We start from the raw sequence: 20,534 nt of genomic DNA, 5'->3' as shown, positions 1-20,534 counted from the left end.
TATTTGGCTTAACGATGACCCACTGGGCATGTAGGTCATAACGGTTTGTGTCTCAAAGCCATGACTGTATGCATGTGTGCATCCATTAGTGTGTGTGAGTGTGAGACAGCTTGTACTGTATGTGTGTAAATAGAAGCTAACTAGACACACACACACACACACATGTAAAGTGGGTCTCTTAACGTGCATTTAAGAGTGTGTTTGGTCAGAGGTTGGAGAAGCAGTTTTTCTAGCCGGTAGGACTCAAAAGATACTTGCACACACACACACACACACACACACACACACACACACACACACACACTCATGTGCACCCACACTCGCAGTGGATCCAGTTTTGGCGTCCACACTCACACCAACAGCTGCCCTCCATGTCATACATGCACACGTAATGCACCATGTAAAGCACTAAATTATGCACAAATACACACACATCCCTCTCTTTTTATCTCTCATGATAACGCACACACACACATACACACAAAAACATGCACACGCACACACACACACACACACACACACACACACACACACAGGGGGAAGCTATTATGCTCTCAGGCTGGAGTGTTTTGATGGTATAATTGCAGTGACCAGTGAGGAAAAAAGAGACAGAGGGAGGGAAGGAAAGAGGGATGGAGATGGAGGGAGAGAAAAAAGAGGAGAGTGCCGACACTCTCAGCATGCTAATGTTGTGAGCCCCCCTTTCATCCCTCTCTCCAACCCCTCTCTATCTCTTTGTCTCTCCATCTTCCTCTCACATCCGCGTTTCACAGGTGCGGCACTAGAAAGAGAGATGGACAGAGAGGTAGAGAGGTAGAGAGAGAGGAGAGGAAAAAAGAGAGGGATGTATAACAGGATGGACCAATGTTATCTCTCGCGGTCTCCGTCATCCCTCCATCCTCCACAATGCAAAACAAAGCGAGTTTGAACAAAATAAAGAGGTACGAGGGGATGAAAATAGAGGAAGAGGGAGGGTCAGTTTTTTCCATCCCTTCAACAATGGAGGGATGATCTCTGCTTATCCACTAATCACATCCCTCCTTTTCTTCCTCTCCTCCATCCTCTCTGTTATCTCTTGCTCCCTGCAAACCCTCTTTTTCTCTCATCGGGTGAGAGAAAGAAAGGGTAGTCTTTTCCTCTCGCCGGCCTCCTCTTTTTTTTGTTCGCCTCTCCATCTGTTTGTCCTTCCAGTCCTGCCTCCATCCCACTCTGCTCTCCAGAGAAGGGATTCTGCTGCATGGCACTGATCTCTTTTCTCTTTTTCCCCCTCTCTTTTGCATCCCATTTTTCTCTCCATCAACCAGTCTCCCGCTTTGTTTGAATACTACACCAAAACTTTACCCTTAAACGTGAGATTGGTCTGATTCTGAAACTCTAATCTCTAAAGGTGAGCAGTTGATAAAAGGGATTATGAGTTTATTAGCACAGTATACACAGGAAAACAGTGTCCATGTGAATATATTGGATATGTTATCAATCAATATATACTAAGCATACCATACTAAGCATTGCAATGAAACCTCTTTAACGTTTCAAAGTGTGGAAAGAGGAAACAGCTTTACGACCGCAAATTGGGGAAGTGAAGCAGCACAAGCGCATACTATCATACATCAAAATGGATGATGAATAATGGATATATATATAACGTGTTAAACGACCATGAGTAATGACCAGTTTGCAGCAACCTGATAGACATGTTTATGATTTAACTTTAACTTCCCACTGGAGGAAGCTGTTTTGAATATAGAACATTTAACACAAGAAAAAGCAGAAATAGCTGCAACTGTGTTAAGTTTATTTTAGTAACTACGTTTGTGATTTAAAAAAATTGCTCTGCTGTGGAGAAGTAATGTGAAAATGTTCAGATTTTTAAGTGTTAACACAGATGATCAGTTTCTTTTTGTAGGAAGTGTTATCGTTATCATCTAATGACCAACAGCGCCTCTCAGAGGTACTGCCTTGCTACTGCACACCTGCAATAACTGCTGAATCCTGTTGAGAGGCCACTGAAAGCTCAACTACAGTAACATGGTGGCAGAATAATTTGAAAATAAATAATAAATATTAATGACGACAATAGAAAGAATAAATCTGTCAGCTGAATAGTTTCAAGTTGATAATTTGCCGCACTGACTGAAACCTCAGAGCTTCTTGTCTCACGTAAACAAAGATGTATCTGCAGTTGCAGGTTAAATAACACAACACTATAATTTGTCATCAAAATACATTCTATTAATGTTTTATGGAGAGTGATCCTGACTCATGTCTGACCCCTGACTGGGTTCAACCTCCCAGAATATCCCGGCCTGTTGACAGTTATTTTGACCATCTGATAATGTCATGCAACACTCTCACCGAGGTTCGGGTGAACCAACTGCTCTTTATAACTTTAACGAAGGAAACAGATTTGTTATTGACTTAAATTGAAATCATATTTATTAACAAAACATTTTTGTGCAAAATGCAAATGAAAGACACATTACTGTATTCAACAAGAGGACATTGTGAAAGGAAGGTAAGAATTTAACAAAAGAAAGAGAGAGAGAGATGAAGGATTATTATCGATGAATCCATGAAGTTTACAATCAATTTCAGTTTCCAGCTCTTTAGATTTAGTAAATGACAGATTTTTTTCACTTAACAAAAGCAGCTAAAGAAACACTCTGCAGTGTAGTGTGTACTTCAGGAGTGTGTGCTGTAGTTTTGTATCTGAACGAGCTGGCGTTTGTGGTCCAGGTGATCTCACTGTGTGTATGTGAGTCTACATACTGTCTCCGTATGTGTGTCACAACCCTGAGCTTTATCTGTGATTCGCCTTCATTGTAGGAGCAGTGTATATAAATATACATCTATGGGCCCTGTGCATGTGTGTGTGTAGACGTGAGAGTGTGTGTGGGTGAGGAGTGCCTGTCGACCAACATCTCGGCGTGTTTCAGATACTGGGCGGTCCTTCTCATCACAGACTCCTTGCGCACTGGATCTGGGTCTCCTAAAAAAAAAAGAGAGGAAGATTTTCAGTGTTATTATCCAGTAATTGTACCAGGGTGCATAATAGCACATTTCTTATCAATGAACTTTAGAACAGAGTTGGCTGCTTCCTTCATTTTAAGTAAGACCTTGTCATAAAGTTTGACTGGCAGCGGTGGGATTTGAACCCACGCCTCCGAAGAGACTGGAGCCTTAATCCAGCGCCTTAGACCGCTCGGCCACGCTACCACATTTTGATTATACCTGACACTACCTCACATCTCACAGCTGAGGGTGGGTTGTTTTCGACTGTGCCAAGAGTAAATCTAGTCAACGCAAAAAGTATAAATAGAAAACACCATTGAGAAAGCACAAGGTAAAAATAGATAAACCATTAGAGAGGTGTGACTTATTAGCTGAGCAGCAGATAACGTGCAATCTTTTTACTCTAAATCCAGATCTGAGCATGACTGACTCTGATATATACGTCAGAAAGGGGCAGACTTAATTTTCAATTAAGGCATTTTCCATTCTAGCTCTTGTCACAAATTGAGATCTGCACATAAACTGCTTGTAATGTTTATCTGTTTGTACAGTGTTTTCTGAGAGAGAGGAAAACCTCATGCACAAGTAGGAAGACAGTTCTGCGACATCTAGGAAAAGGTTATTCAATAATAATATACTGTAAATTGAGACAATAGTCAGAGACTCTGTTTTCTCTATTTCATATTTGTGACACATGATTTGCATTTATGATCATTTCAGTGTACTACACAGTTGTAGTTACATTGTCAATAATGCTTCATGAAGCATTCATGGGTGTGGTGAATTCGAAAAACATCCTTGGCAGCGGTGGGATTTGAACCCACGCCTCCGAAGAGACTGGAGCCTTAATCCAGCGCCTTAGACCGCTCGGCCACGCTACCATATTTCATGAATAGAAATAGTTTTTTCAAAATTCGTTGTTTGATACTCTTTCTGACTTCCCTTACATGGCAAGAATAGTGGCAAAATGTCACCAAAAGAAATCGAATCAATGACACTACAGCCTTCAACCGCTTGAAACTAAACAAGAACACATAAGAGCAGACTGACGTAATAAGTCATCCATTTGTGACTCAACAGATTTACAGCACAGTCACATTTACCCTCGCTGACGCGGGACAGTACATGCTAAAAGAAAATGGCGTTGTTGAATTTACTATGAGGTCTAATTCTGACATGCCAACGTTTGCTTTGGTGAGCTCAGTCCATTGGCTGTGCACAATGCATTTAGCAATATGGTGGCATATAAACAGCACATCAGAATAAGTACTATAGAGTCGATACGGTCAACAGGGCAAACAGCTCTAAACTTAAAGGCACCACATAAACTCTGCCGATGCATTTTATTTTGCAGGAAAAATACTAAATTAAACCAACTGGATGACTTTGAGTAACCAAAAACGGTGCAATCTACCTTTATGTCTTGTTTGCGTGTACATCTTTCATCAGTATTATGGAAACATTACTATATTATTATGTACTAAATACTTTAAAACCCCACCCCCCCTTCCTTTTCCATCAGCCCATGTTTCTCAATCCCTCACTCTCACCCTGAACTCCTGTGATCAATATATCCACGGCCGTCCGGTATCCGCAAATAGCAGCGCTGAACTCTCCCTCCTTCTCCCGCTCCATGGCAGATGTCAGCTGAGTGGCCGCTTGGTTCAGGTAACCCACGTCGCCTCCTTGTAGACTGGTCGGCGGCAGTGAGAACAATTCTGAGTGGTCACAGGAGGAACCAGATCTATCTGAGATAGAGAAAAGAGAAAGAAGAGAGAATTATTTAAAAGTAATGATACAGAGACATTGAGTAAAGTTTTCAAGAGGTGACCAGATTATCTGGATTTCATGATCATTTCAGTGTGTTACACAGTTGTAATCACATTGTCATTAATGCTTCATGAAACTGAAGAGTGCAGTGAATTTGAAAAATACGATTGGCAGCGGTGGGATTTGAACCCACGCCTCCGAAGAGACTGGAGCCTTAATCCAGCGCCTTAGACCGCTCGGCCACGCTACCCTTGTACAAGGATCTGTTGACACTGCCAGACAAGTGAGAGGGGAGGGTGGGTTGTTTTCGACTGTGCCAAGAATAAATCTAGTCAACGTAAAAAGTATAAATAGACACCATTGAGAAAGCACAAAGTAAATATAAATAAGCCATTAGAGAGGTGTGATTTATTAGCTGAGCAGCAGATAACAAGAGAGGAAAACCTCATGCACAAGTAAAAAGACATAGTTACAACTGCGACAGCTAGGAAAAGGTAGTTCAATAATAATACACTGTAGATTGAGAAACTAGTCAGAAAATCTAATGATTTGTTTTAGTTCTGAGTTATGGTTTTAACAAAGCTGGGCAAAAGAGAAACTTAGAAATGAGCTGAAACGAGATGAGGTTCAATGTGCTTTTCCACAGTTTAGAGAAAAAGGTAAAAAAAAAGGTAAAAAAATCACAGAATCTTCACAAGACATTCACTTTAAAACAAAGTTCAACTAAACGTACTCATTCACATTTATTTTCACCTTGTTTATAGCAGGGATCAAAGACGGCCAAGTCGTTGTCAGACAGCGGAGCTTGATCTTCTTCCTTTGGGGATGGAACCCGCTCTTCTGCCACTGAGTCGAACAGTGAATCAAACTCTTCTATGGAGTCTTGTGATTTGGGGTTTCTGGCTTGGTCAGGAGATGGCGCTGTTGGTGGAAACATGGACTAAAAAGGTAAAACCAAGAGAAGAAAAGAAAAGAAAAGAACAGACCTTGGTTAAGTCTAGAAGATTATGTGTACCTCTGTTATCCAGCTCTGTGTCGCTGAGCTCCTCTTGCTCCTCTTGCTCCTCTCGCTCCTCTTCTCTCGGAGAGCCTCCCATCTCGCTGTAAGCCTCGGCCGCCACCTCTGGTTCTCCCACTTCTAAACCCAGGTTGGTTCCCAGGTCCTGGGGTAAAGTGGGAGCCTCCCTCCCCTCCTCCTCCTCTGCGGGCTCACAGTCTGAGGCCCTCCGTTTGGGGAGGGGGATGAGAGGGGGAGGCAGAGGCCCAGCGGAGGACAGAGGGGTTGGATCGAGAGGTCTAATGACCTCGCCGCCCTGAGAGAAGGGAGAGGTATGTGAAATGTAGAAAGAGTAGAGAGATAAAGCAAATGGGCACATGGGCTCACTCTGACATCTTCCAGGCACACTGGCAGGAAAGGTTTCAAAAAAACTGACTTGGACATTTACGTTCTCATATGCAGCCTCTCTGGAAAAATTCAGGAAAATGTCCGCGCTTCAGTGCATGTCTGACAGCAACTTATGAGAGAGTCTTACTCTGAAGAAGTCCTTTAGCTGTGGGCTGTTGTAGAGAGCGGGTATAGTGGTCGTGAACAGGAACATGGCCTCTGCTGCCTTTCTTCTCTCTTCAATCACAGCGTCCTCAAACCTTCCTGAAGCAGAAATACACACCACACAAAAAACAATAAATGACAACTCAGATGAGGGGGCTCGTATTTACAAGGAAAAAAAACCCATAAAGGAAATAACCAGCAGAAAAAGAAGAGACTAGTAAAATCTTACAATGTGTGTTGTTGTTCAAATGATCTATTATTTCCCTTTTTTCATTCAACCTATCCACAAGATAGCAAGATAGCAGCTATATGTTGCCTTAAAGATCACTGTAAATAGTGACTGTCCAATAGTATAAAGCAACTGTGTTGCTGTCTTTCAGTTGTATATCTGCAACCCCTGAAATATGATGTCATAGTCAAAGGGGAAATGTCACAATAGTCATTACAAAAGGCTACAGACGGGAAAGTAGATCCTCAACAGGAAATAACCTCAACAGGATATCTGCATAAAAAAAAACTACAAACACTGGCCTCAAAACCTATCTGAATTAACATCTCTGACATCGTAAAAGGTTTATTATGCTTTTCTGTTATTTATCTCGTCCTTGCAGCTTGCCCAACAACTCAGTTAGCCAGATATCTGAGCTCTTGTTACCACACTGTAAACCTCGTATCTTTAGTGTATCACACTCTTTGCATCATTTTACCGAACATTTGTGCACGAGGAAACGACGGGAACTCCTCCTGTCTTCTGAACAGATTCCTGTGCGTATAGGCCAACTCCCCGTGAAGCTTCTTCAGCTCCGAGAACCTCCTCCACACGACCACCTCCTTCACATCTTCGGGATGGCGCTTGGACACAAACTATGAGAAACACAGGAGGGAGAGAGGAGAGATTATTTCACAAACTCCATGTTGGATTCTAAGCCCAGGACCAGGACTGGCCTCCCGGTGGCAACCAGTTTGAAATTCAATTCAGGGGCCACTGTGTCAAATGCATGTACTGTGTGTTAAGTTGTCAGGATAAACATGTGTCCGCTGCAGGGGCCCAATTGATGGAGCAGAGGAGTTTCTCGGTTTGTGATTCGTAACATAGGATTCGTGCAACTGCAATGATGAATTTGAGAAGGCGTACCGACAAGTTTGCCTTTTTCTCTTTGACACGCGTGTGAAAGTACAAATTCCACAAGTGCTCAAGTTGTTTTGCACCACAAACAGCATCATAGTCGCTGCACTAGTCACGGGTTGGCTCAGATGTCCGATGAGGAGTGTGACTATGCCTTGAATCGGATCTACACAGACATGATCGTCTTTGATTTGATGTGAACGCCTGTGTCCAGAACAAGGGGCCCCTGGTGTGATCATGGGGCTGGATCACAAGTTCTCTGTGTTTCGCTCCCGGTTCAGCACGGCCTCAGAGAAAAGAGCCATTGTGCTTTCATCTGTCTGTGCGGGCTGGCTGCAGAGTCTTTGTGTTTCCCATACACAGTGCTCAGGTGACATTGTGTTATAGGCTAATAACAACACAAAGGAAGCTACTTTTGATTGACGTAACTAACTACAATAAAACACATGAAAACAAGTGTGCTCAGTCTAGTTTGAGAAATAAGAAAAACCTGTAAGCTGACGTGAGACAACACATAACAACATAGTTACAACTCTGTTTACACTGTTGAGGCTAAAAGAGCAGAAACCAACCCGCGCTGACACTTTGTACTCGGTGTGTCCCTTCTCGTGTGGCCGTGGCTCGGTAACGGAGAAGAACCGGTGATATTCCTCTTTGGCTTTCCGCGACATGTTCCTCGTTGCTGTGGGAAACAACAGAAAATAAAAAGCGAAGCTGTCATCGGCCGCCGAGTCTCTGTTGTGATTCTCCCGTGCCGCCCTCCTCTCCACTCACTTCCGGGCTAGTGACGTCGGGCGAGTGCGTGATTACGTAGTGGTGTTCGACGTCGGATTTATTTTAAAACGATTAATCAAAGATGCATATGACTAATGATTATTTTTTTTATTGAATTCACTGCCTACCTTTTTTTGGTATATATTTATTATTATGTATATTTGTATTTATTGTTTAATTTATTGTCAATTTCTTTATTATTCAGCTATACTAATGTATTTTGTTTACGTCACAATTACTTTGTGGTGATCTTTCTATTTTGCAGTTAAAATCGCATTAGTCTAAAGTCAGCTCATTACACTAGTTTCTGTATTTTATATGTATTTATATTCTGCAATTATAATCACATTTCAAAACTCCAACTGCTTTAATCCAGCGTGACGAGGTTACCGTTGTTTCAGCATTGAGGGATGACAATCCTCCATTACATCCAGAATTTAGTTGAGAAGCCATTTTGTAATCGTAGAAATATTCAATTAAACTGTCAATCAATGTCATGCTAATTAAAATGTGTCACGATAACTGCAATGAGCAACATTATGTAGGCCAGTGGTTTATACATGTAGAGGGCATTGGGATACTCCAGGGGGCGCCAAAGGTTGAGTAATTTACCCAGCTATATACACACTACATTGGACGAGGAACTGATATATGAAAATGGCGTTTAGTGAATTTTATTTGATGATAGCCTGATGATACAAATATATCTATACTTGTACATGTAGCTTGTGAATGAACCAACATGGATGTCTCTGGGTCAAAGATGCTAAAATAAGAAAATGACATAAAAGCCTTGGACATACCCTGTTTGAGACAATACATCAGACAGAGACACAACAGACATCAATGTAATGCAAAGGAAATTCCAGCTGTGTATACGTACTGTTTAACTTCAAACCATTTCCCAGGCTTATATCTATTTCCCCTTTCACATTTTACAACACTTTTAACAGACCTGTAGAGGTTGGAAGAACCAAATTATTCATGAAAGCTGGTCTCTAGGTTTTATCCCATGTGTTCAAAACCCTGTCAACACTTTGAACGGTAGTTAGGTAGAGTAAGAGTTTCTGTCCAGCAGACTGTAGCTCAAAGGTCAGCGTTCATGCTCCCCGCTGCTGCTTTCCTCTTGGTAATTACATGTTAAATTGAAAGGGAAATGTCTGCAGACGCAAATGAGGTAAATATTTAATTACAGATAACCTGCTCTGCTGGTTTGGCTTTTAGTCAGTTCCTGACAGTATCCAAACAGGTTGTACTCAGGCTGCCGGATAATCTGTGACATCTTTCTTTTCATACACAGAGGGACATGAGGCTTTTAGTGGTGGATATTGAATTATTGTAGTCCGCTGAGGCTTTTCTCTGACAATGAGAGGATTTTATGCTGAACAACACGACAAGAGGAGGGTTTCAATCCGTTTCAGGCTCTGGGTTGTGGGCCCGGCATGTTTCTGAAGCAGCACCACTGCATCCGTGAATCAAACTGTTTGAAATTCTCCTCACAGAGAGGGGTTTGCTTACATAATGTGCAACCATTGTTCCTTGATAACAGAAAGAGTTGGTGAGGAGAAAGGGGCCGAACGGAGGGAACAAGGAGAGTGGGGAGTACGTAGTTTATCTGTTTATAATGCAATGCAGGGATAATATTGACTTAGGTCATTACTTTTATTATGCCTCTGCGCGGAGGTAGTATTTTTTCAGGTTGTTTGTCCGTCCGCCCCATTCTTGTGAACACAGTATTTCAAGAACGCCTTGAGGAATTTCTTACAATTTGGTACTAACCTTCAGTTGGACTCAAAGATGAACTTTGTTGGTCAAAAGTCGAGGTAACTGTGACCATACAAAGTTCATTTTTTGCAATGTGAAGGCAATGTTTCAGGAACACCTCCAGGGAATCCTCTCAAACTCTGTACAAATGTTAACTCGGAATCAAAGATGAACTGATTCAATTTTGTGCTCGACTGCTTAGATGTGAATGGTTGTAAGTCGAAGGTCACAATGTCCCCACAAACCATTATGTTTTCGAGCCTCTTTAACATGATATCGCAAGTGTGACTTGTGGCAATTTATTCAAATTTTGAACACTTGTCACTTGGGTTCAAAGATGAACTGATTACACTTCAGTGGTCGAGGGTCACGGTGACCTCATATGAGCCTGGAACAAATGTGTGTGGATTGAGACGGCATTCGTTGGCGGAAGTGTACAAATGCAGCGCGCCAATTCTAATTATCTCTATCAGCTGTATACTTTTGTATTCAATGTGTTTTATTCTGGATGTATTTCTGTGGTGAATGAACTGACGTGACAGACTTGTCAGGGTTTGCTTTGTCCATATCAGCGCTCCATTCATGCCGGTAAAGAGTTAGAGGGGAAGGTTTTACCCCCGTGAACAGTCTCCTCTTTGTTTGTGGGAGAAAACTAGGCCACCAAATTCTCATCTAAAGAGAAGAGGGGAGACGAAACAATGAGGAGGAAATACATCACAGACAGACAAATAGTGGCGAGAGACAGGAAGACGAAAGATTATTTAAACGTACAATCTGCATGGGAGTGTGGATTCAGATTTTACTGTTGCACTTACATAAAACCTAGAGGGTTAATGTACACCTGCAATAAACCAGTGATAAGAGTGGAACAGATTATAGAGCCATAACATTACATAACACGACAAAGTCCCTTTGAAGTTCACTGTATTTTATCTAATGTGTGTCTATGGCGTAAACGTGTGCAACTTTTCACTCTCAACTTTCTATGCAGATTGTTTTCAGGACAAATTGTTTAAAAACGGAAGAAATGAGTCTGAACGTGAGGTCTTTTTTTTCAATGAAATGAAAGCCATGTTTCCCAGAAGCACTGCCATTCAGTGTGAACTGTACGAGCGCACACAGCACTGAAACAATGAGATGAAAGCCCCTCGCCCAGACTGGTTTGAGCTGGTCCAGGTCTGCTCGCTCTGCTGTCTGAACCCCGGCTTTTTTTTTTTTCTCAGGCTCATGCCGTTTTGCAAAATAAACTCTCCCTCTCTTACAGGGATCACATGAGGATTTACTGTGAGGCTCTGTCTCTCTCTCTCTGTCTCTATTTCTGTGTGTGTCTGTGTGTACTCAGCCCTGACTCAGACATACCAAACTCTACAGCTAAAATACACATTTTCTAATTGCAAGCTAGCATTACGTGTTACGTGACCTTCTAAGGAATAAGCTTGAATATACTTGTCTGAAAACGTGTCTGATTTCACATGACAGTATTAATTACTAATAGTGCACTACAGTTTCACTAAGACCTGTATGACCAAGCAATCAGAATTAGAGTTAACATCAACAACAACTACGAGGTAAAAAAGTTGCAAAAGAAAACAGCAAATGTAATAAATAAGGAGGCGGTAAAGAGTTTCAGTATTTTATTGTTAGTTATTGCTATAGGCCAATCATCTGTAATATTTGATATCCACTGTAGAGTGCTGTGTCCCTGCTGCATGTTTCCTCTCCTGCCTCAGCAAAAACAGACAAAACTATAGACAGCAACCTTGCCCTCCTTTCCTTTCTCTCATTTCTGTGTGTGTGTGTGTGTGTGTGTGTGTGTGTGTGTGTGTGTGTGTGTGTGTGTGTGTGTGTGTGTGTGTGTGTGTGTGTGTGTGTGTGTGTGTGTGTGTGTGTTTTTGTAGGCCTACAGATTTACTGGACACTCTCCCCTCCTCCCATGCCATATGAGAAGACAAAGCACATGAGCTCCACAATAGACCAAGTCCTGTAAGGGTTTCATTTAATCATCGTCCTCCATGAAGATGCGATCTCCATCTCTGCTGCCCGACACTGCTGCCAGTTTGCAAAACATATGAGTCAACCTCACCTTTCGTTGGAAATTATTTTCAATTCTGGCTCTATTCTAGTTTATCCTGCACGTTCAGGTTGTTGGAAATGTGTGACTCAAAAGGATTAAAGCAACATGTGGGAAAAGAGTTTGGGAAAGACACAAACATGTTTTGCTCAGTAATGTGTTGCCATTAATATCAGTGGCCATGTTCTAACATAAACTTTGTTCCAAATGTTCCCCCTCAACTCATAAACATGTTTACTGCTCCCTCCTCTCTGTCTGTCCGCCTCTTTCCCCTGTTCATTTCTGCACCTCCCTCTTTCTCGGCCACTCCTCCTCACTCTTATTTCTTGATCAGACCACTCATCTGTCTTATCCTCTTACCCTGTGTTTTTCAAATCTTGACGCAAATGTCTTGCTAGTGTTGCTGTAAATCTATGAAAGCAGAGAAGATAGGAGGGTCCCGTACTGCTGGTTCCACAGCGTGGTCACCTGAGCCTGCCGCTCTGTTCCAACCTGACGGGATCAACAGGCCCGAGATACAAACAGAAGCAGATGGTGTGTGTTTGAGTTTGTCCAACAGGGAAATATAAATAGTAGCCTATGCACATGAGTGGGGACGTGCCTGCTAAGACGATTTTATTAACAGGGTCATCTCCACGTAGAGACAAACAGCTGCCAAATAACAGATTTATTTTGTTTGAAATTTGAGATTTATTTCTGACGCACTAACCATCCAGAAATTGACTCAGAGCAGCCACTGGGTCACAACTAATTAAAATCCAAACATAGAAAACATCTACGAGAACAACTCTGTCAATTTGTTGGTTTGTTTGTGAGCAGGTTCCACGAAACTTGGTCAAACATGGGCCAGGAAAGAACCCAATACATTTTGGAATGGAATACTCTATCCCTGTCTTTTAAACCAGGCAATAATGCATTTATTTTTACGAGAAAGAGGAATGTTTAGGGGACATATCTATTACAGTGTGTATTGTGGTGTTGAGTGTTTTGTCGGTTTGTTGTCACATGAGACAAAAGCCAAGAATACCGCTGGATTTAGAAGGTGAATGACAGGATATATGTGAGCAATGCAACCACTAACCTGCAGGTACAGTCACACCTGAGCAAAGTGGTGGATCATGCTCCTAAAGTTATCTGTCACTTCATATAGAGGTTTACCACATTTATGAGAGCTGTAGAAGCAGGAAGTAAAAACAAAGTGGTAAAAGAGGGGGGAAATCATTCAAATTTTAAGAGCAGTGATTAATCAGCTATTAATCAACAACTGAAATGCTTTGGTCTTTTTATTCTTTCATTAGAAACTCTATAAACCAGTAAATCCACTCAGTCACAGCTGTAAGACCCATTGAAAGCTAAGGAAAAACCACCTCCTCCACATCATCACAACAGATGGAACTCACAGGAAATAAGATGATGTGAGGTCTTATTTACACACAATATGGATCCGAGCTGTCCAGTACTCAGATAAACAACAAAATCCTCATCCTTCTACTTTTCATTGTAATAATAACAAAAAATATCATAGTGTAGCATGTACAAATATAGTCTGGAAAAAAGCACAGCAGTTTGTGTACAGGACAGTGAGATTCTGTGGGTGTGTTTCCAGGAACTGTCTCCCATACTGTAACTTAATGAAGGTCAACAGCTGAGAAAGACTTCAGAGCGCTGGCTAGTACAGGACGGCCTCAGTCTTCAGGTTAGCTGCTCACAAATCCTATCTATAATTCAATATAGATTATATTACACATGTAAATAATATCACTTAATATTAATAAATTAGCCATAGTGTCAATCATCTACATCAATTTGCTCATTAATTCTAATTTTGGACATGAAACAGCAGCAATGTCAACAACACCCCAGGAAACAGTTGTTTTTACATTGCAACAAAGGAAAGATGTAAACTTGTCTGAAGCTGTTTAAACACTGTATCATAGATTATATTTCAAAAGATTAGGTTTATATGATAGTGACATCTTGGCAACTGTCTGAATTACATCAAGCACACCTATCACTTACTAATGCAAACCATCGAATACAAAGATAGATAGATCGGTTGTTTCCTGACTTTGCTGAACTGATCAGCAGTGTAATGGGATCATATCAGAGGGAATAGATTGATCAGTGAATGTTTAGGCAATGCAGTTGAAAAGAGGTGCAAATAGATGTCTAAAGTGGATGTGTAGGAAGTGGGGGTTAAATGAGATTAGTGATGTCTACACGAGTCAAAAGATTACAGGCCTCACCAGGAGCCTAGATAGTACGCGATCAATCAGTCGATCAGCTAATGGCTAACATAATGTAGGACTGATGACATTATCTTCAGGAAACGTCTGCAGGACCAAAATTAAATCTGTCGTAAACAATTTCTACCAAAATGAGTTCTTTTCATATTCTTCTCCTTCAGCCCCTTTACCTATGCTCTGAATTCAGCTTCAGAGTAAAACACACAGAGCCCTGGGCAAAATAACACGCTGGTCTTGTTTTTCCCGTCTTGTGGAGCATAGTGGCTAAAAGTCAGGACAACAAACATGAGCAGACCTGTAGTGGATTTAATACTTTATGTGTACCGATGAGTTGGCGTTATGGAGGATGAGAATAGACGTTGACAGGAAATTGGTGCATGGACTAATAAGTAGTGTGGGGACAGTGTGATGTTTACTTGTTTGTTTGTTTCCTCCAGAGGGAGAGAGAGAGAGAGAGAGAGAGGGAGAGAGAGAGAGAGAGAGAGAGAGAGAGAGAGAGAGAGACAAACAGGGGGTTACTGGCTCCTCCCAGCGTGGGCGGGGCCTCAAGTCTGACTAGAAATACAAAGCGGCTCCGCCTGAGCAACAAGATTAACCGAGAACTGAACGACTTGAGGAGACCGACGGAGACGCGGACGGACTATACTTTGTGTTTTTACAGGTAACCTTTCACTTACTTCATCAGTTTCCGTTCCTTAAAGCTGTGAAACTGTGAGGAAAGAGGAAGAGGCGATGCTAATTTTTTTTGCCGCGTGGCTCCCCAGATGATGATGATGATGATGACGGTGGATTTCATCATCTCTGGGGGGGAGGATTAGACCACGTCAGACTTTTTTAAATTAATCGTACTGGGATTAATTCGAGAAACGAGTTGGATTCAGTCGAGATACTCTAGTTTCTACGTTTCTTTTCTTCATTTTGTATTACTATAATCGCGTTTGACGAAGCAGCCAGTTGACACCTCCCTGTGTCAACGAGTGGATGTAACCTTTTAGTTGTAATCAACATCATTTTCAATCAGGTTTATACTCTATTCTCGATATTCTGTGATTATAGCTTTTTATACGAGGGGTGAATAGGTTAGTTATCGATTAGCGAGCTCTTAATTTGAAGGTCTCTGTTTCCTTAGAGACAGCCGTTTACTTATCCTGTAACTGGAAGCTGCTGTTCCCTATACCTATACACAGAACTACATTTGAATTAAAACTGTTACACATCATAGTTATTTTTTTTATCCTCTTGTGAAGAACTCTGAAAGTGCTCTAAAATAAAGGCTATTATAACCATTATTATTATTAGTCCCTAGCTCATAAAAGCTGGGCTAGATTAAAAAAAAAAAGGCTGTTGGCTAAAAGCCTGTTTTAGATCTTGGAACAGGTTAGCATGTCCATCAGCAACAACCATTTAGGGACAACAATTCAAGTGACTGGAAATGTGAACAAACACTCTTTCATTTCCAGTATGTCTTCTCTGTCATATGTTTTTGTACTTTTTCAGTGAAACAATACTTTTTTTTGTTCATATCCTCACACCATATGTTTTCTTTGGACGTGACCTAGTTGTCAACTTGACAATCTGTTATCTCCTTTTTAACAATCAGACTCAACCATGAGTAAGAACACAGAGGTCGACATGAAGGAAGTGGAGCTCAACGAGCTGGATCCTGAGAAGCAGCCGATGACGGGTGATGGCCAGGCACCGGGCGGGGAGAAAAATGGCAGCGTCAAGCTGAAGGTCCCCGATGATGTGGTGAACTTCACCGGCCTGTCCAAAGAGGAGCTGATGAAGGTTGCTGGCACTCCAGGGTAAGAGCACCAGCTGCAATAAATACGTTCTAAGCTCTGGTCTTGAATTATGTCGTCATCTTAACATTTTCCACCTCATTCTCATCCTTCTCTGCAGATGGGTGCGAACCCGCTGGGCGCTTCTCATCCTGTTTTGGCTGGGCTGGATCGGCATGTTGGCCGGAGCCATCGCCATCATCGTCCAGGCCCCCCGCTGCAAACCCATCCCTGAGATGAACTGGTGGAACGAAGGACCCCTGTACCAGATCCCCGACGTCGTAGCTTTCGCTGATGGACTGGAAGGTAGAGTATTTTAAGATTTCAGATGTATTTCAGGGTAAATAGGTGTTTTCTTTTTGTATGACTTCTTACATGTTAAGGTCATTGCCTCTTCTTGCTGCTGTTTTGCCCATGGTGTCATGCATATGCCCAAAATAAGATTTGGAGATTATTTAAAAAGTCCTCTGGTCTGCATGCCGTAACATGGGATAAGTCTCGTGACAATGTCTTGGGTTTCCTGAGTTCTATGTGGCCTACTTCAACTGGCCAGATACCATACTGCTGACTAGGCTGACGCTGAGTGACTCGAGGTCTAAAGGACGGTTTAAAAAAAAAAAAAGCCATGAGTCATTTCTGTCATATCTTCTGCTCAGACTTGAGGTCATGGGTGAGCAATGCAAAACTTTTTTTGTGGTGTGCAGATTTTTTTAAAAGATATCTTATATACTTCATTTTAGATCTCAACGGATCTCACTCTGACTTTTCAATAAATGTCACTTAAAAAGCTAGAAACATTTACAAGACTTCTTGTTCCAATTTGTTTAAAGGCAGGAAGGAAAGACAGTTTGTTCTTAAAGTGAATTGCATGTGAGCACTCGGGTTTCCAACAAGCCTAGGGCAGCATTCCAAAAACCCCACGTGACCCTGGTTTTTTCACGTGAAGCACCGCCTTGTACTCAGGCTTCATGTGGCCAGTAGAGGGTGTGGATGGAGCCATTCACATTCTCCTGCCTTGAGTCAATACTAACTATAAGTACCCTTAACTTACCTCCTTTCTTGTGTCTCTTGCCCTCTAGCCTCCTGCCCTCGTTTCCTAACCCCCTGACCCTGCTACATTTCACACGTCAGCGTTCTGTGGTCCATTGTGTAACTACAGTTCTCCCTCTCTCTGTCCCTTTTTGTCTGTAGGTGTCGAGACAAAGTTGGATGCCATGAACCAGCTTAAGGTGAAAGGCCTGGTTCTGGGCCCTCTTCACTCCGTCCAGGCCAACCAGCCAAACAGCCTGGATCTCAAAACAATTGATCCAATTCAGGGAAAAGAGAGCGAACTGGTGGCCGTGCTGGAAAAGGCCCACAAGAAGGGTAGGCCATCATAGACTTTAGATCAGTATTAGTAACGGAGTCCCTTTTGAGGTTTCTAGTTTTGTGGACTTGGAGCTGCTCATGCCCAGTGGTTCTAAGCATTCTGTTTTTCATAGGCATTTCTGTGGTGCTTGACCTGACTCCAAACTACCCAGGAGCAGCTTCCTGGTTCAGTACTGCTGATACCAGTGATGTGATGGAGAAACTTAAGGTAGGACACACACACTCATACATTGGTCTGTGGTCCTTCACTCACTTGATTCATGTCATTTAGCTGTTCTTACTCCTCTTGTAGCTAAAGTGATCACGTTGTCTTTCAGGCTGCAGCAGAACATTGGCTGGATTTGGGTGTCGATGGCATCAAGGTTTCGGACTTGAGCATTGCCACCGACTCTCCGGAATGGTCAAACCTACAAGCTGTTGTCCTGGGCAACCACACCGAGGGCATGAAGAAGAGGTAACTATGCCTATGCCACTTTGTTTACAGCTAATGGTGTCCGCTACTTTCATACAGACGCAAATACTTTTAACACATATATTAAGATTGTTAAAATAATTTTTAAGCCTGTTCTTTTTATTTAAGGGGCGAAGTGATTTTCAAAGCATGAGGAGAATGTCAGCCGACAGAGTTTAGTTTGTTTAGAGAAGAGAACGTGGAGATTAAAGGCATTCCAGTGCTACAGGGGGGGACTGTGGGTGGGGGATCAGGAAGAGCTGGGTCAACAAAAAGGAGTCTGTAGTTCCTGTGGCACTTTACTCTCATGTCAAAGCGACACCCAGTGGTGTATTTGAGAAATTACACAATTTACTTTAATATCACATTTGAACACTGTCTTTATTTCTTAAAACAAGTTATGATCCAACTCCGAAATTTCTATTTCGAGTCGAATTTGGTGGCATTTGGTGTCACTAATCTGACCTCACTGTCTTTCCCTCAGGGCCTTGATGGGTGTAGTTGAAGGCATTTCTCCCATAGAGGTGTCCCAGCTCGTCAATACCTCCGGTGTGAACCTCGTCCTGTCCGACCTGCTCAGCACCAAAACTGGAGGTTGGTTACGAGTTGTGTTCACAGCAGTTTCTACAGAGTACAGTTATACATTTAAAAGTAACACCACTCCACAGTAATGTGTGCAAATACTGTTGTTCCTCATCTTGTGTATCCCCTGCTGTGTCTCCATCCTGACTATCTGACTGTCTAAATGAAGAAAAACAAATGTCTGTTCTTTGGTTCAAGCGATACAATATAGGTGAATATTTTTACCTGAATATCTACAGGTGTGGAGCGCATCAAGGCTATGGACACCCTTCACACTGACCAGAGAAATCTGGCCTGGGGTCTGGGTGCCGCCCAGAGGGACCAGCTGTCCACACTGGCAAAAACTCCGTCCCTGATCCGTCTCTACCAGCTCCTGTTGTTCACCATGCCTGGAACCCCTGTGTTCACATACGGAGACGAGATCGGTCTTAAAGCAGGAGGGGTAAGGAATAAAACAGTTGAAATCGTTGAGCAGCCTTTCAGCTGGTTACAGGGTGTAACCTGTTTTCCTTCCCTTTTTATTTTAAGGCGGGAAACTTTTCTAAAATGGTTTGGGACATCGAGAAGGAACCTGAAGAAGGAGCAGTAGTTGACGAGGCAGCTGAGGTACGTGAATTTCAGTCCTGGAGCAAACTAGTGAACCTGTGGTCAAAAACATAACTTTGCTCTCCGTGTTTTTTACCAATATCCTCGTTTCTCACATTTACAGGCGGAGAGGAAGGAACAGATTGCTGTAAGGAAGTGGTTCAAATCCCTCAGTGAGCTGCGAGGCAAAGAGCGCTCTCTCCTCCACGGAGACTACTACCCTCTCTACTCCTCTGCCACCTCGCTCGCTTTCCTTCGTCTGTGGGACCAGAGTGAGAGATACATAGCGGCTGTCAACTGGGGAGACGCACCAGAGTCACTAAAGCTCTCGCTGACACCTACAGGCAAGTTTAAATTCAACAGTGATTTAGTTAAAATGTGAAGTGTCACATCCAGCAGGTTGTACTTTTGTCCACTTTTTTGTTTTTTTGTTGACACCATGATCTTTGTTCCTGCAGAGGGAGTAGAGCTGCCAGAGACGGCCACGGTGAGCCTGTCGGCCACAAACAGCTCCTCGAAAGATCTCACAGAAGAATCCGAGGTCAAACTGGACAGTTTCACTCTAGAATCCGGAGAAGCCGTCCTGCTGAAGTTCCCCTACACGGTCTAGAGATGGCGCCAAACTACAGGGAGCCTGCGTACAGATTAGTGTCATTAAAAGAAAGATAAGAAGGTCCTAGTCGTAAGGAATAAATTGGCATATGCAAAAGCATTTTATTCAGTGAGAACAAAGGTAAATTTGGGTCAAAGAAAATCCGCCATACAACAGCAGAATATTGGTCAGTTTAAACTCTTGGATTTATTTGATCCTTTTAATTTTTTTTCAAAGTTCAACCATCATCTGTTGAGCATTTTGTTCATTTGTGATCTTTAATTGTTGACCATCTGTACATTGTCCAGATGGGTGAAAGACATTCCATTCTTGTTCTTTGGGCATTTTAGCAGTCCTTGGTTTGTTTTTGTTATTTTTACTTATACATTTTAAAAAGTTCTGTTTTTAGGACAGTTTTACTTTCGTAAAGAGTTTGTTTTTTTTAAACTGCGAAGGCACTAGGGAAAAAACAAGTGACAAATTTGAACATGTGCGGTGCTTGCGTTTGAAGTATTTTTAAAAGATGGCAAGAACACAATACTGCTGCAGATGCTTTGAATCTGTCAAGTGAACTCAATTGGAAATGAATAAACAGTTTCTGTACCAACTCCTGTGCTCTCATGTTTTTGTTACACTTCGTTTAAGCGTGTTCTTAATGTCGGAAAGTATCAGATAAGATATTCACTATTTTCAGAACGTACAGGTGTGTGTGTGAAAGTGTGTCACAGATGTCAACAGAGGAAGCATGTCTATATTTCAATCACCATCTTGAGATGGGTTTTATATAATGAAATGTACCATCTGCATATACTCAGGTTTTTCACAACGTGGGTCATACAGTGATGATCTTAAAGTAACTACTG

General features: G+C 42.1%; 2 protein-coding genes and 3 non-coding genes across 5 annotated transcripts; 1 reads left to right on the top strand and 4 right to left on the bottom strand.

The window, feature by feature from the left end:
• Window positions 1–2,418: 2,418 nt before the first annotated feature.
• On the bottom strand, window positions 2,419–8,230 carry snx15 (sorting nexin 15). The gene is made up of 7 exons (XM_035149321.2): window positions 8,030–8,230; window positions 7,039–7,195; window positions 6,315–6,430; window positions 5,798–6,095; window positions 5,536–5,703; window positions 4,563–4,760; window positions 2,419–2,989 (listed from the first exon to the last, which is right to left on the bottom strand). Exons 1-7 carry the CDS (start codon window positions 8,126–8,128, stop codon window positions 2,850–2,852), a joined length of 1,176 nt encoding a protein of 391 aa, XP_035005212.1. The 5' UTR covers window positions 8,129–8,230; the 3' UTR covers window positions 2,419–2,849.
• On the bottom strand, window positions 3,135–3,216 carry trnal-aag. The gene has a single exon. It is a non-coding gene; the product is annotated as a tRNA-Leu (tRNA).
• Window positions 3,812–3,893, bottom strand: trnal-aag. Its single transcript has one exon. It is a non-coding gene; the product is annotated as a tRNA-Leu (tRNA).
• On the bottom strand, window positions 4,951–5,032 carry trnal-aag. Its single transcript has one exon. It is a non-coding gene; the product is annotated as a tRNA-Leu (tRNA).
• A 6,590-nt stretch (window positions 8,231–14,820) lies between the features above and the next one.
• Window positions 14,821–20,279, top strand: slc3a2a (solute carrier family 3 member 2a). Its single transcript, XM_035148931.1, has 11 exons — window positions 14,821–14,973; window positions 15,913–16,117; window positions 16,215–16,399; window positions 17,285–17,458; window positions 17,575–17,669; window positions 17,779–17,915; window positions 18,397–18,506; window positions 18,734–18,936; window positions 19,023–19,100; window positions 19,204–19,423; window positions 19,538–20,279. The coding sequence occupies exons 2-11, from the start codon at window positions 15,921–15,923 to the stop codon at window positions 19,687–19,689; spliced, it is 1,551 nt and encodes a 516-aa protein (XP_035004822.1). The 5' UTR covers window positions 14,821–14,973; window positions 15,913–15,920; the 3' UTR covers window positions 19,690–20,279.
• Window positions 20,280–20,534: the final 255 nt, after the last annotated feature.

This window comes from Hippoglossus stenolepis, chromosome 23 (genome assembly GCF_022539355.2).
Source record: "Hippoglossus stenolepis isolate QCI-W04-F060 chromosome 23, HSTE1.2, whole genome shotgun sequence".
Classification (NCBI taxonomy): Eukaryota; Metazoa; Chordata; class Actinopteri; order Pleuronectiformes; family Pleuronectidae; genus Hippoglossus; species Hippoglossus stenolepis.
Note: the sequence above shows the minus strand (reverse complement) of the source record. Positions and strands in the feature narration are given on the sequence as shown.